Source organism: Cervus canadensis, chromosome 14 (assembly GCF_019320065.1).
Source record: "Cervus canadensis isolate Bull #8, Minnesota chromosome 14, ASM1932006v1, whole genome shotgun sequence".
Taxonomy (NCBI): domain Eukaryota; kingdom Metazoa; phylum Chordata; class Mammalia; order Artiodactyla; family Cervidae; genus Cervus; species Cervus canadensis.
Window position 1 is genome coordinate 31,616,901 of NC_057399.1, and position 16,330 is coordinate 31,633,230.

The 16,330-nt window shown below is 36.4% G+C and overlaps 1 protein-coding gene across 8 annotated transcripts in view; it reads right to left on the reverse strand.

Annotated features, from left to right (window-relative positions):
• Window positions 1-16,330, reverse strand: part of GLIS3 (GLIS family zinc finger 3) — a 563,983-nt gene that overhangs the window by 136,168 nt on the left and 411,485 nt on the right. For all 8 annotated transcript variants that reach the window (XM_043486789.1, XM_043486788.1, XM_043486791.1 and 5 more), the window contains 2 exons: window positions 4,675-4,836; window positions 568-678 (listed from right to left, as the gene is read on the reverse strand). In XM_043486789.1, coding sequence (XP_043342724.1) covers window positions 568-678; window positions 4,675-4,836 — 273 coding nt within the window. The remainder of the gene's footprint in view (window positions 1-567; window positions 679-4,674; window positions 4,837-16,330) is intronic.

Below are 16,330 nucleotides of genomic sequence, written 5' to 3' on the forward strand. Positions count from 1 at the left end.
ATACTACAGTTTCTAAGAACTCTGAGAGATGCACTAAGCCCTCAATGATGTCAAAAGTGATTTTAGGTTCAATTTCTTTCTCAGACTTTCATATATAGTACCTATTAAGAAACGTGTCTTTTCTAAGCTTAAAGGGAACAATGCTCTATACATACTCATCCTACCGTCTTCGTCAGAGCTAATAATTTTAGCCAATTGATATTTTATGTTTTTTATTGCTATTTATTAAGCACTTATCACCAGAAAGAGTATTTGTTGTGTTGTTTTCCCAATTCAATTTTCTTTAACTATTTGAACTTAATTTTGTTACTTTCCAGTTTTGGTGACTTTCATTAATTTCATCAACTTCTATTATACAAATCCTCCCCAGAAACTCTCATCTGATTACATGAGTTATGAAAATCACAGCCTTGCTACTACTTCATGAAAGACTTCTCTACTCCAAGTCAAAAATATGTTACACTTTGAGAAGCATTAGGATTACCAATGTCCCACAGAAGCTCCAAGTACTGCAAGAGGAATTTAAATGTGCTTTTCCTGGCTGGATAAATTTTCATTTAAAATTACCTTTTTCCTTGCTTGCTGATCTTTGGAAGAATGTGCCTTCACATGCTTTCTTAAGGAACTTGGGTCTGTGTAGCGTTTGGTGCATCCCGGAATTTGACAAGCATAAGGTTTCTAAATAAGAAAGAAAGAAAGAGCTGTGGTTAAATCATAAAGGTAACTGAGAAAGATTTACTCAAAGACTATTGACTTCAGAGCATGAACTGTTGCCAACTGATTGATGTGAATTGCTATGTGATACTCATGCATTTTAATTAGAAAGCCCAGTAAGTTTGCATCAAGGCAAAGAGAAGAATAAACTTCCAAGAAAGAAAGAGATGGCTTATCTTTGAAGATTTTTAAGAGACTGCTACAGAATGCCCTCTTGCCACGAAACCTCCTGTGGCATTTTTCAATATGAAAATTATTAGTATCTCTAGTCATACTTACAATTATGTTCCCCTGAAAACAATCTCTGGTACTGTCAGAAATTAGGAAACACATATTCTTTAAGAGTTCAGGTATAAGAAGCTGTAGAAAAGTCCAGAAAAGACTGGTAATGTTTCAGAAGAAACCTGATTCAGAAAGAGAGAGGGAGAGAATTAAAAAGGAAAATTAGTGGAAAGTAAGTAGAAGACAGCAGGTTTCAAACAACAGACACATGAAAAATCAGCCAAAGAAACATTAATATTATTAGTTGCAGAGGAGTCCTGCTGTTAGGCCTAGATTAGGTGAATAAGTTCTTGGCTGAGCACGATGAGAAAGAAAACAAGTTCTGGCTACTCCAATCCTCCCATGCGCCTGAGAGATGTAAGGTGTGGAGCCCAAGACAGAATCTAGCATCTTTTTTATTTTTATGACCCTGGTGACTGGTATATGATAATTAGGAATGACTGAATGAGAGCATTACACATTGATTCAAATTTTAGCAACTATTCCTACTGTAACAACTAAATTCAAACCCAAGGTTTGAGAATGTGACTTTTACACTGTAGAATAAATAAAAACTTTCTTATCATAAGAACTGAAAAAAAAAAACCAAACTACAAGATTAACTGCATTTATAAGATGTATTAACTGTCACTCATCTACTTAGTACCTCATCTGGTGAGATATTAAATTTGTGCCTGCATGAGGTGAAATGTGAGGAAGAGAACTGAAACTGTCTCTACAATAGAAATCTCACTTTAGAAACATGCTATTCTATCGACCAACCCCACTCCCCCCAAAATTCAGGTTGTTTTCCTTAGTATTTATATTTTGTTCCTGTTTTCATGCACTTGCTTGTCATTTTGTAGGCCAACATTTGTGTGAATTATATTATTTGTTTTCTAAAAACCATATATGTGTTTCACTTTTTAATTGCTATTGATAATTTTTATTCCAAGAACAAGATGAAGTCATGAATATATCATTTAGTTTGACAATCCTAATTTGAATTCTAAGTTTGATTATCTGGTGTGTTTGTTCATTGACTAACTGACTGATTGGATGAATGAATCACTCAGCAGCTCTTTTGCTTCCATAATGTGCTAGACATTGTATCACATATCAGGGGTCTAACAATGAACAATGGGTGAACCAGCCTCTCAATAAGTCACAGTTTCTGCAAAATGATGAGCCAATTACGGGCTGAAGTCATCTGCCAAGGAAGTTTCCATTGGGTAAACAAAGGTTTTCTTTAACCTGGGAATCTTTTCTGGGGTCACAGTTTTTTTTCCCCTAGTCTTCCCTTTCCTGCCTGGGGGGAAATAAGCCAGCATCTTTACTGGCACTCATGTTATGACCACATAAGTTCATATTTTGCATTAGAGATGCTGTATATAAAAATTGGGGGGAATATTAATGCATTATATAAATCGACGCCATTATTATTACAATAGTCACCATTACTTGGGTTGGAAAGATAAGAAATGGTTAATGTCATTTTGGATTTGATTTTGAGATACTCTTGAAAAAGGCTTGAATACTGACCATTCCTCCCATCTAGCTTTCACTCTCTCCCCTGGGATCAGTATGCCAAAACAGCAATGCCAGGGACTGGTCTAAGTGGTACAAGTGTACTGGTCATTTTAACTCAGATTACCTAAGCTTTAAATGGCATGTTACACTTCATCAAACTATATTCTTCATTATTTTCCATTTATACTATAAAGTTATTCCCCCTGTTTAGACATTAAGATGCTAATAGAGGAATGATTTAATAACACTTTCCAGGGTTAGAATTATGGACTCAGTCATCTTTATGGGCAAATCATTTTCCTAGAAGTAAAGAATCCATTTAATTGAAGTAAGATACTTTATCTAAAATTCTGATAGTATTAACATAAGGAGTTATTAGCATAAGGAGTACTTAATGAAAGGGAATGTGGACCTAAATTTTAATAATAAATTCTTTAAGCAACAAGAAGGTAGTTTGGATTTCAGAGAAAAAAATGATGGTTTTAAAAGATTTAATGGAGAAATACTTTAAAAAAAAAAACAGCTAAGTTTTAAAAGCTACTGCATTGAACTGAATCATGAAATTATTATCTTAGGTAGTTTTTCTCAAAAGTTTTCCAAAGGGATTTTTTAAATTCAAAATGACTTTAGAAAATGCTCTTGGTTTGATTAGCTAAAATTAGCTCCAAGCAAAGAAGGGTATTGTAGAACCATAACACTTAGCCTCACAATAGTTCTTTCAAACTCCAGATAACTAGCTAGAGTAGAAGCAATTTCTCAAGACAATCTTGTCTCATGAATGTTCATTCTTCCATGATAAAGTTTAATGACAAATTGTAAAATTTATAAGATTCTACCAAGACCATTTTAGACATACAAAATAGGGTATTTAAACATAATTCATTCTCTTTCCTATTTCTACTTTTAAAAATACTGCTATTCACCAAATTTATTCATTTAATATTCCATCCTATTGGTCCTAAATTCATTGAATTCAATTCAGCTAGATCAGAAAGGGTCCATCTTACAGCCACACTACTCTAATTATATTTCAGATGTTTACTGGGCTAACCATCACATTATGTATATTAGGATATAATTCTGTTTAGAAAGGTTATGTGACATATAGCTAAAATGACTGCTATCAATATGACTAATAGCGACTAATATAAAATTTAATAAATATGTCAGCTATAACATCAGAAGAATCTTAAATATGTATGAGAAGGTGTGTAGAAATAACAGTATCTTTTCAAAATTCAAATTCTGAAGTAGTTTAATAATAGACATCAGAATGTTAACACTGAAAAAGTACTGTCATGAATACATTACTTGCAAGAATGTGGGATAAGAGATCTGTGATGTGTATAAGACATTTACCCTGATGGCTTTGTTAAGTGAACTAAAATTACATATAGTCCACCTAGCCTCATGTAAAAAAAATGGCATCAAAACCTGAGCAATGCAAAGGAGGACGATCAACATAATTGAGAAAACAAAAGACCGAGTCATGGAAAGGGCATTAGCAAGTGAACACAGTGTTTCAGCACTAAGAGAATTAAGGCATAATAATGAAAATAAATTGTTCTCATAGGTTGTATGTCAGGTGGATATGTGGCTGTTAACACGTAGGAAGAGTGATGAAACAGGACCCTTGGGAAAGATTTGCTGATTCTTTTTAGATCACTTGAAGGTGAAAATACCAGGTGGTTTCTAAAGCAAAAGGCCAGATTCACTTTCAAAAAGCATGCCAGTCTCAACGTTCTTATGTCAAGAAAAAAAGAATCAAAATAAGAAAAAAAAGTGCTTCCTGTTTCTAGCAATAGAGTATCTTATCTATCTTAGTATATCTTGATATCTAAATATTTATTTTAAGGTCCAATCTCTAGCAGTCATTCTCTGTACTAAAATCTGCTATATAACAGCCCCCAAAGTGCCTCTGCTTTATATACGAACCGTTTTGTCCCAGGCAGCTGTAATATTTAGGATAACTTGTTACTATAGAAAAAGGAAAAGAAAGAACCAAACAGGGCCCCTTCTGGCTGTTTACCAGGTTTCACTGCTGCCCTTGGCATTGTCCCTATAACCTGCAGGTCATAAAGCAAACACCTTCACCATCCCACTATCAAATGGGCACTTCCTCACACCGGGACTTGAGGCTGGAAGTTGGAAAGCTCCTGCCATTCTTACAGTGTCCAGATGTGTCCTCTGGTGCTTGGCGCGGTCACTGGAGTTACTGAACGCCTTCTGACAGCCCGGATGCTGGCACAAATACGGCTTCTCGCCTGTGTGGCTCCGCAAATGAATCTTGAGATTTTCGAGCCTTGAAAAGGCCTTCTTGCAACCTTCAAACTGCAAAAAGAAAATAATTTTTGGTTGCTGAGAAGGACCTTGAATGTTTGGGGTTGTGGGGGACAGGAAAAATAAATGTCCTTAGTTTGTTCTTAGCCTATAACAAAAAAATAAAATAAGATGAAATCCAAATAGTAACAGTATTACTTCTAAAAATATCCATATGTTTGTGTGAACTGCATTTTTCTCCTGAATATACTTGCCACTTTCCATACCAGATTTGTGTCCCAAACTGATTTTTGTGATTACTTATGTCAGAGAAAATTTGCTGTGAGCCATCTGGCTTGCTTAATAAAAATACAGTAAAGAATGTCTTAAAGATTTGTTAAAAAATTAACACACTTTTCCATTTCCAAATTGGTCTAAATTGAAGGAATCAGGAAGGAAGAAACTTCTTACAACTAATAAACTAACAACAACAAAAGAATCAGAGTGATGTTTGAGGAAAAAAAGTAAACTGAAGACCCAAGAGTTAGAGATGAAAAGGACATGTGTCTGCTAACTCATTATGATAATAAGCTTTCTTAATTCTACCTTAAGTAGTTTTCAACTTCCAAGAGTGACCTTTTTAATATATAGGGTGATGCCAAGCCTAATGAGATAAAGTTTTTAACATGCTTTTAAAAAGGAACAAGAAGACAATCCATCTAGTACTAAATCATATTCCAAATAAAGTTATAGTTTTATTTATCTCTATTTTTAAGGAAACTTTGTTATCTGGTTCTTGAAGAGAAGAATTATAAACGGAAAGTTGAAGATCTTAAGAAATGTTTCATTGGTTTGTCAGTAATATTTACGGATGGTAACATTTACTTATTGTCTTCTGTGTGCAAAATATCAGCTACTATTAGAGGGTCAAAGTGATTTCAATCCTTGAAGTGACAGTGTAACAGAAAACATGTTAGAGAATGCCTACATATGAAGCATAAATGTGAGATGGGTGTTTATCCTTTAATTCTCTCTTTGGTGCTAAGCCCTGGAATATATATGTCCCTTCAGCAATTTTGATGCCATTAGAGTTCCCAGTGCAAGGAAAACTGCAATTTAAAAACTACAAGAACAAAACATAATATGTTTAATGCAATTAAGAAGCATTACATCTTAGAGAGGAATGTAGGGGTGGTAAGGGGAACAGAAGTAAAGAATGTTAAATTGAAAATGGTTTACATTAAAAATTAGCAGGTATAACTTAAACTTACTGCAAGAAATGTTATAAAATTCCTCAACTCTCTTATCAATACAACAGATTAGAACATTATTCATGAAGGGGTGACCCAGAGTTGGGTCAGGTTTTGGTTATTTCAATTTTCACCTTTAAGTAGAGGATGAACAAGGGAGGAAGAATAATTAAACATGTCACAACACCATCTATTTAAATAAGTTGTCTAGATTTTGCATGCTAGAATATTTTAAGAAATTTATGAAAGTTGCACTTATTTTTGATTGAGAGTTATACATGTTTCACAGACATATGTTGGTTTATTTCAATTTTGATATTTTGCTTAAAATAATTCTAGTGTTTTCCTGATTTCTATTTCACATAAAAGTAAATTTAGCCTGAACAGAAGATGATTGCTGACAAAGCCAACTACTTTTCAACAGAATGAAAGGCATATAATGTTACATCGCTAGAGGGAGAGGAGTTAAATGTTTGTTTCTGCAGGTTTTCAAGTGGTTCTCATGTTTGAGAATCAAAGGGCTCAAAAGTAACCCCCTCATGGCTAAGAGACCCCTTCCAACCAAACCTCTGTTTTTAAGGTTCACTCTGAATGACAACTCAGTGTATACTTTCGTGTAACTCAGTTTGTCTTGGAATCACCTGATAGACCAGACTTAGTTCTAAAATAAGCTTATGGTTTTGGACACATCAAGCCTGTAGCCCAGTCCCTAGGAAGGTTGTTTTGAAGAGTGGGCATCATGGGGTATAGGGGTGCATACCCAGATTCAAGTAGGCCCCAACATCCACTATCTTCTACAGTCACCCAAGATCTTGATCAGAGAAAAGCCTATATTATCTCAGCACCAACACTGGAGTGGAGAATCATTTTAGAATAGCTTAATGAGATGTCTGTGAGCACCAGAAAAATAAGACCTTTGGATCTACCACAGAGTGATTAGATGGGATTTCAAAGATGCCCCAGAACTAATTCCAACTGCCTACTTCATCAGATGTAAACTAAATGTAGACTAGCATTCCCAAGGTCTCTCTAGTTAAATGTCCATGTAAATGTTCAAAGTCAGAAAATTGCTAGTGTTATTGTTAACAGAAGCAATGATCCAACCAAAGAGCTTGCTGCATTCCAAGCAAATCAGTGAAAAATGAACTATATCTCATAACATCCTGACCATTTTTTTTAAAATAGCAAAGATGGAGGAAAACATGAGCACCCAGATTGAAAATGGCAACAAAAAGATTATCAGTAAAATCATGCAAATCCAGCTGATCTCAAATGTTTCCTCTGTAACAGTGAAGTCCAGAAGACAAAAGTCTTTATGGTATGTGTATGGGCTCAGGAGAAAAGATTAAGGAGTGAAGTGATTTGATCCCACTGAGTTGAAGGAATAAAGGCTAGAGCAAGACAACCCCATGTACTGGGGGCTCATAAAAACATCACCCATTTGCTCTTATTGAAGAAATTCACTGAGAAGAAACCATGAACCCCACCCAAACCAATAAAATGAAGTGCTGAAGAATTGATAAATGGCTCCATGAGGGGCCTAACACCCAACCCATCACAAGAGTATGCAAAGAATAACATCTGATTGAACTTACCACACTAACAATTCTACAAGAAGAAAAAATAGGACCCGTTCATTTCTCTAAGGGTGTCTGGATGAAACTTGAAGGCAAACGATTTTGTGGATTCATTACCATTCATGATGGAAATAAACCTGTAATTCAAACAAGTATTTCCTCTCCCTCAGGCAATTTTACCCTAAGATTGTAAGTTCAATTAAATGCAAATACATTAAAAATAAACTAATATTTTGGTAGAACTATACAAGATTGTTACAAAATACACCTAAACTGGATGTTTTGGGTATCTGAGTAAATGGTTGCCTTGTTTTCTACTTACATTTTTTTCAGGTTTTCAAAATCTTGAATGAGTCTCACCTTGTAAAGAAACATCTAAATGTAAAGGAAAGCAGGAACCCCAGGAGAATTTCCTTGAATTTGGCTACATACTTTCTCATCAAGATTCCTAAAGTGCAAAGTCTATCCTGAGATCTAAGGTCCAAATTGTCACCTGATTGCTTGTGTCATTGCCATGAACCAACTCCTTCACAAAGACTGACCAATATCTTAGTCACTGGAGAAGCCTTACTCTCCTTCCTGGACTGGCTGTGGAGCCAGGAATCTAAGGCCCAGTGACACATAGATGGATCATCAGGCCTGAGATTGCCTGTTCTTCAAACATAGGCCAAATACAGAAAGATTAGAGAAAAACAACAAACGAACTGTCAGAATCCAAGGGAGTAGCAGAAGGAGGAAAAGTAGAACAAAGAGAAGGACAAAGAAAACAAATGGTAATGTTTCAGGGAGTGGTGGTGGGAAAAGGGTCTGGTACACATGGGTAATTTTATCTAAATAGCATTCTTATTTTCCTTCCCAACAAACGCTGAGTAAGCCCTGGGAGCATGGCACTATGTGATAGACAATGAGAGAAACAAAAGGATTAAGACTCACATTTTACTCAAGGGAATATGGAATCAAGATCATTACATGTGGCTGGGAAGGTCATATACTGATGAGGCATGAGCAATGATTCTCAAAGATACATTGTGTGGGGAATAAGTGTAAATCTATGGCTGATTCATATCAATGTATGACAAAACCCACTGAAATGTTGTGAAGTAATTAGCCTCCAACTAATAAAAAAATTAAAAAAAAAAAAAAAGATACATTGTGTGGATCGGAAGCATTGTCACACCCTTGGGAACCTGTCAGAAACACAAATTCTCTAGCCCAACTCCAGACTTACAGGACAGAAACCTGAAGGGTGCAGGCCCAGACCTCTGAGTGTTAAGGAGCCCTCTAGGAGATTCTGATGCTACGGTGTGCCTTTGAGTTTGGAATGAAATTCACATTATAATCACTGTTTATGTTCTCAAGACAATCTCCCGACAGAAGCAAAATGTCTTGCAGAATTCACTCGTTTCTAGTTGGGGCAAGAGTCATATGGGCTTGCAGCAGCCCTGGACTGAAAAGAAACATCTCCATCCCAGGATAAAGGAGGGTTATCTCCATATGCACTGCAAAGAGACAATATTCCAGAATGCCAGTCTCATACTAGAGATTCTTTAAGCTCTTAACTATTTAATCTGTTGCCAAGCAGATTCTAGTTCTGAAATAGGCATGCCTAAAAATTCCCTCAGTGACCTCTTGACCAACAAAACATCCCATGTTTCTAGCGCCTATTACATTCTGCTGTTGAGAAAAAGCAGTGAAGGGGAGTCATTATTTTCCAATTGCACATTTCAGTGACTACAGACACATACAAGAACAATGCATGAAGTGACAGAACTTTAAATCTCACGGGTTTGAAAATACGGCACTGCATGAAGCCTTACTCTGAGAAAAATCTCTTTAACTCTGAGGCTGTTTTCAAGGAACAAGCCTTAATTAAGAAGCATAAGTTGCCTCAAATCCAGAGAAACTTAGCTTGCACCACTTTGTTAATTTAGGAGATTATTTCATATTTAAAGGATCACAACTGGACTGTAATCACCATCTATATATATTGGCTTGATTACAGATTGTTGACATTAAGTGGCATTAAGATGACCTTTGAAATATTACTTTCCCTTTCTATTAGAGGCTTTTGTGTAAGGTTTTGAAAATGAAAGACTCATTAGACACCATTAAAATAGGATTTATTCCATATGTGTAACCAGTAATCAAGTAGAATATTACTCCTTCCCCTAATCAGCAATTTATAGTGTTGAGAAGCACAAGTTCATATTCAAAGCAGTAATAATAGCAAACCTTTCCTGATCAGGTTTCTCTACCATCACTAGTGTCAACAAAACCAAAACAGAAAGGAGTCTATAATGCTGGACATGCCTTTTAAAAATATACATTTGATTTCAATTAAGGCTCCGTGTTTATGACCCTTGGAGGTATAAGCTTTTACAATTTCATCAGTCAAGACCAATTATTCCTATTAGTGATGGCTGAGCTGTGATATGCTGTGCAGAGTTGGGGACTTAACGATGAATTATATGCTAGTTTACATCTTCCATGTACAGCCCAAAGACAACAGAGATGAAAGCCATTGGTGGAAAGGTCAGAAAATATTTATCACGCTGTGGACATAGTCAAGGTGACTTCCACAATAAGCCCAATAGTTCAAGTCTACTTGAATCATGGACATACCTGCAAAAGGTGTAAGTAAAAGCTGGCTTCTTCTGTGACTCTGAAAGAGGGGAACAAAGGCACATCTGAGGGCCCAGAGCCACCTCACACTCATGAGAAGAGGTGAGAAATCTGACTCTAGTGTTTAGCTGAGATTCAACAGCTTTCTTCCAGGACAGTGCTGGCCATCTTTACGTGCTCATGAGTCACTGGGCATGTTGTCAGTATTAAAATATAGATTTGATTCAGTAGATAGAGAGTAGGGCCTGAGATTCTGCATTTCTAACCACCTCCTACGTCATATTTTTAAATGTTGAGTGTTCAAAGATTCCAATTTGAAAAGTAAGGTTCTAGGGGTTATTAAAGTACTTTCAGGTTGAAAATGTACAGTTTAATGGGATTTAAAGAAAAAAGAGACAAACAAAGAACTAGAGTAAGAATAAAAAGGCTTGCTTTTGATGAACCAAACTATTGTCACTTCGTCCACAGAAGTGTGGAAGAATGAAATCCAATTGTTAAACTTAGGTTGAGAAGAGAACAGAGAGTGTTGTCTAGGGGCAGAAAAGCAGAATAAAAGTCAGGAAGAAAAAAAAAAAGCACAAGAAATCAAAACAGAAAGACTGCAGAAGCACACTGGGGCAATCTGATATTGCTTCTCCGTCAGTGTTATTCGCATTTGGACATATGGCTTGCCTCATGCCACCCTGAGGTTTCTGTTCCCAGTGCATCTTATTAGAACTGGATGCTCCAGAAAATCTTAATATTTACCACATCAGTTTGTCTAAAGTGTTACATAAAGGGAGAAGAAAATAATTCAAATGTTTTGAGGCTTTAAAATAGTATGTAGTTCATGAATTTACTATACTGAGTAATATGGAGATCTTCCCTCTCCAAGCTTCATTCAGACTACTAATTCTGTAAAGAGGAAGGAGATGTCTCCGCAGGTTCTCACTTGAAAACATGAGTGATTTTACTCATGTTTTTAATCTAATCACCTTATTGTCCATAATGGAAGAAATGTACTCACAGGAAAGGAGTTTGTATGTTTCCTTTTGGTGGTTAAAAGTAATATCTGATTTTATAACATTTTGAAGGGTCTACCAAAAGGAACAGTGGCCTCATTGGAAAATTATTTAAAATTGTGGTAGGGTTACCCTGGTTAATTTGAGATTTCTCTTAACTTCAGGGAAATCAGTGTACCCCAAAGTGATTTTTCAAAGATTCCAAATATCTAAACAGATTGCACTGGTGTTTCCTAGGACAGCCTTCCTTCAAAGTTTCCTGGTCTTCTGGGAGGGGCAGCCAGAATGGCGAAGACACTCTGACACTTGGGCCTCAATGAGTCAACGACTTCAGTGCATGTCACTTATCTGGAATTCTGAAGTGGCCCACTGTACTCATTTATCCAGATTTTCTGGAACTATTAAAATTTTGTAGAATTAATATAAAACCCTTTCTGTAATGTTTTCCTAAACTGTAAAAAAAGAGATTCCAGTTACTATGTTTTTCCTTGTTATTCTAGTGTACAAAATGAATCTATTAACTAGCTCATAAATACAACTTCCTGGCTTGTTGCGCTTTTTGGTTTTGATTAAGAAATCTGTATAAAACAAAGGTTACCAAAATGGGCAGTATGAATGTGCTTCTTATTGGTTTAAGAAAATTCTTTTTTTGTTTTTTAAACATTTTGGGTCATGGGCAGCAGCTGACTTTTAAAAAGGGCACTCTAAATGAGGTGGCAAAATAAATGAGGGTGTAACATAAAAATTGAAAATGGAAAAAATGTTTTTGAGAAGCCACATGACAATGTAGAGAGAAATATGTTACTTCTGTGCCAACATTTGAACCATATTAAATTTTTATGGAAATTATCACGTGTCTGGTTTATAAAAATTGAAAGGAGTTAGGGACAAATGGAACCTTATCCTGGGCATTACATTCACCACTGGCAAAAGAAGACTCCATAGTGCAACACTGATATTTAAATATATCATATGGCTGTCTCCAGTTATTCAACAAATGTAAGGAATATCATATATTATTCATGCTGTGTCAATACAATGCCAGAAAACTACAATTTCAAGCAAATAATTATTCCATGAGTGGGTAAATAATAAAAAAAACTGGCTGTTTGGGGGTTGTTTAAACATAAGAATAAGTAAGTTGCCTGAATTTCATTGTTATTTATTAGTGTTGATTTCATGCAATCTGCAAATACATATCCACTAGAGCATTTGTCCTTCAGAGGTTCACAGTCAGACCTCAATAAATGCACTTTGATTACATGCCAGAAGAGCAAATATATTTAAGGCTATGTAACTGGCCCTGTGTAAATATACCTAAAAGAAATCAAATTATTTCATTTTCCATGTATCTTTGTTTCTGACCACCATCTAGGCACACTTAATTCCATACACATGGATCTGCAAAAGCATAATACTTCTATGAAGTATATATAAAGTCTACATATAAAAGCAACTTTCATATATTTTGCTACTCTATATTAAAGAAAACAGCTTTACAAAAAATTTTGAGCATCAGTTTATATACCAATAGACCCGGGAATATTGAGTTTCTTGTTCACTCAGCACTTTATAGGCTGTGCAGATGATACAAAAGAATCACCAGGCTCCATCCTGCCTTTCCTGCATTCATATTACATTCCAGGAGATAGTCATACACTCAGAACAAATTTTGAATCTGACACAGCCTGCTCCAACACCCCCAAACTATTTTCTATAGACTAAAGGTGAGGAAACAAATGTTGGAGAAATCATCTTTTGGATTTTAGGGATTATTTTTTGCATTTTTAAAAAGTGTCAGATATGTTCTCTAAAACTCTAGTTTCTCCAAAGGGTCTCTCAGATTTCAGACAGGGATAGATGAAGTAAAAGAGAAATAAGGAAACGAGAAGCAGAAAAACAAAAAAAGAGAGGAGAGAGAGAAAGGCTACAGGTCAAAGGAGGGCTTAACACGGACATGGTCAGGCCCATCTCCTCCCACCTGTCCTCCCACCTTTCCCGCCAGACTCCAGGCCAGTCCAGCTGCAGTCCCCTAATGAAGCATCATTGTTCCCTGTTGCCTCTACTTGTTCTACTTTCTGTGCCTGGTGACATCCTACTGACCCTTTAGCTTGCTGTCACCTCCTCCGTGACACCTCCCTTTATGCCTGGTGTCACCAAGGCACAATGGATCACCACCTCCACCTCTCCCTACCCACCACCACACACACACATCAAGACTTACCCATTGCCTGGCTAGTGCATGGGGGTACGCTAATCGGATTGTTTGTCTCCCCTACTGGGCTGTGAGCTTTATGAAGATAAGGTCCTGAGTCTTACTAATCTTTTTATTGGCATATACTTGGCATATACTCAAGTGACCACAGATTATTTGCTAAATAAATGCTAAAGGAAATGGAGAGAATGAATTCTTTGTTAAAAAAAAAAAAATATATATATATATATATATATGGATAGATAGATAGATTGATAGATTTCCTAGACTTCTTTCTGTAGGAAGCTCATTAAGGCCTTTTAATTAGGTAGACCCAGTCACCATTCATGATGACATCAAATGGTCAACACTGCAAAAGCTATAAAATGCATTTAAGGATTTTGCTGGATTTTAATGTTCTATAGAATTACTGCAAAACATATAATTATTTTAATATCTAATCATGTGAGGAAACAATACTAATAACAATATATGGTTGTATTTTTTTGTGGTTGCGATGTCTTATTTATTGATGTTTGGAGAGATCTGTAGCAATACTGGTGAAGGGAATGGGCTGTTTTCCTACCACACCCTTTTCCAAACTTAAGCTACACATACACAGACCCACTGGGAACACGTTATTAGGAATAATTCAAGGAACATAAATGTACTCCTTCTTCATACATAAATGAAAAGAAACTGTTTTAAATTGCCCTAAGTTAAGCTAACATACTCTCAAATATGCCAGGAAAGAGTCTCTCATCAGAGTGTCTCATGCAAAGAAAAAAGATCTTTGGGACCTTGCCCTGAATTGCCTGAGTCAAATATCCACAAAGAGCAGGTCGGGCAGTTTCCCTTGCTATGCCTCTGCTCACCATCCGATAGCCAACCTCTCTGAACTGGACGCAGCCATTACGACCCCGTATAACCCCAGGATATAACCACGCCAAACTCCAGAGCTTTCTGTATTCAGAGTACAGGGGCTGTAGCAAGGCCTTGGCTCTGCCTTTCCTGTTGGCAGTGGATTGGCTCCCCTGTAACTCTCTGACTGCAAAGAGGAGAAATGCCACTGCTTGCCTTCAGTTTTATTAAGAATTGGCATGCTTGGTTTAACAGAGCTAAGCAATATATTTATTTACTATGGTGTTTCCCAAAATGATTGCTAAATTCTGTCATCTCTTGACTGAGAAACTGTTTGCGGGTTGCAACAGAATGTATGCTAACATACATACAGCAACACAAACTTTGAAGACAAACTGTTTAAGTCAATTTGCTATCATATAGGCACATAGGTGCAAATATGTGCATATGCATTTGTGGGTATAGCCATGGGCACACACTAACACTTGCACACATATCCCACACAGATTCTGTAATAGATGTGTATATTTAAGATCTGTGTGCAGGGGGGTAGAGACAAGCATGAATTTGCCAAGCGAGAAGAGGAAATTCACACACGAAGAGAATAATTTACCATAAATTGGCCCATACTGAATTTACTCCAAAAAACAGAGTGCAAGATGCCAAATTTTTAATGGCTCTTACTATTCCAGATCTGGCCCTGACAAACTTTGGAAGAGATGCAAGTGGGCAGGAAAGATGGGATTAAAAAATTATATCTTAAGCCTTTTCACTTTCAAAATGTAAAATTTCCACCACTGTGACAAGAGGAAAGAGTGTGGCAGGGATATTTTCCTGACACCACGCTTTTCTCAACAAAAAGTCACCGATTTTCATTATGCATTGCTTAAATAAAAATTCTGTACTTGCTAAAAGTCATATGCATCTGGCTGCTTAAAAAAGAAGCAGATAGGAAAATAATGGAACTCAAACCTTGCATTAGCCCTGGCAGCCATTATGAAGGTGTGAGCTCAGAGTGATACTTGGGGCAGATTCACAGTCAGAGAACTGACAATCCTTTGTGACAACCCACAAGATTCAGCAAGACCACTCACTTGCTTCCAAAATGCATCACTTCCAGTATTCTTTCTTTCACAGCTAAACTTTTCTGCGTGGCTCTCCCATCACATGCCTGACTGCCAAGTGGCAGGTGCTCAGAAAATCTCCCAATCTTTCCATCAATACTTGCTCTTCTTCTTTGCTCTGATTTTAAACTACCTATCCCATCTCTGAGTCTTTCTCTTTGTTTGTTAAAGGAATCACTCTTCCTATATATATGCCCATGGTTCACTCATAGGCAAGAAAGTATTGACAAATTCATTAACCAAGTCTGACCGTTTAGGTGTTAAAACCCACAGAGTATTCAATCATTGTATGCATGCACTGAGTTTCTTCCCTATAATTCTAAAGCAAATACCTTAGCTAAGAATTGTAATCTCAATCCCCTTGACTATTCTACTTAAGATGATTTCAACCCTCCTTTCCCCTCCGAAGATGACTCCATTTATCAAAACAACAACAGGTCCACATAAAATCCTACCCCAAAGTGCAAAGTTTGCGTTGTATGTGGATCACCTCAGATGTTTTAATTTGATGAGGATATTGGTCTGTTATATAAAGTAGTTGGCCTTTTCACTTAACTTAATTTACAACTGTTTATTCTTCAAAGAAATAAAAATTAGTAAAACATGTTGTTTCTGAGATATGTCTCTTGCTTTATTTTATCTCCTTAGTCATCTTACCAAGCCAACAATCCTGACGTGAAAATACTTAGGGCAGAGTAAATTCCCAATAAAAGTTAACTGTTAATACCATCATCTTTCATGTATTCAAATTATCAAGTAGTATTATCCCCATTTTCCAAGTGAAGAACATCGAGACCTAGAGAAGTTTGGTGCTTTGCCACAGACACAGAGCTAGTAAGTAGTAGATGGATAACCAGAATCATGGCCTTCTGGCCCAACTATTTAACCATTTCCTCTATGCAACTCCAAGGAATGCTATTTTTCAATAGGTCAAGGA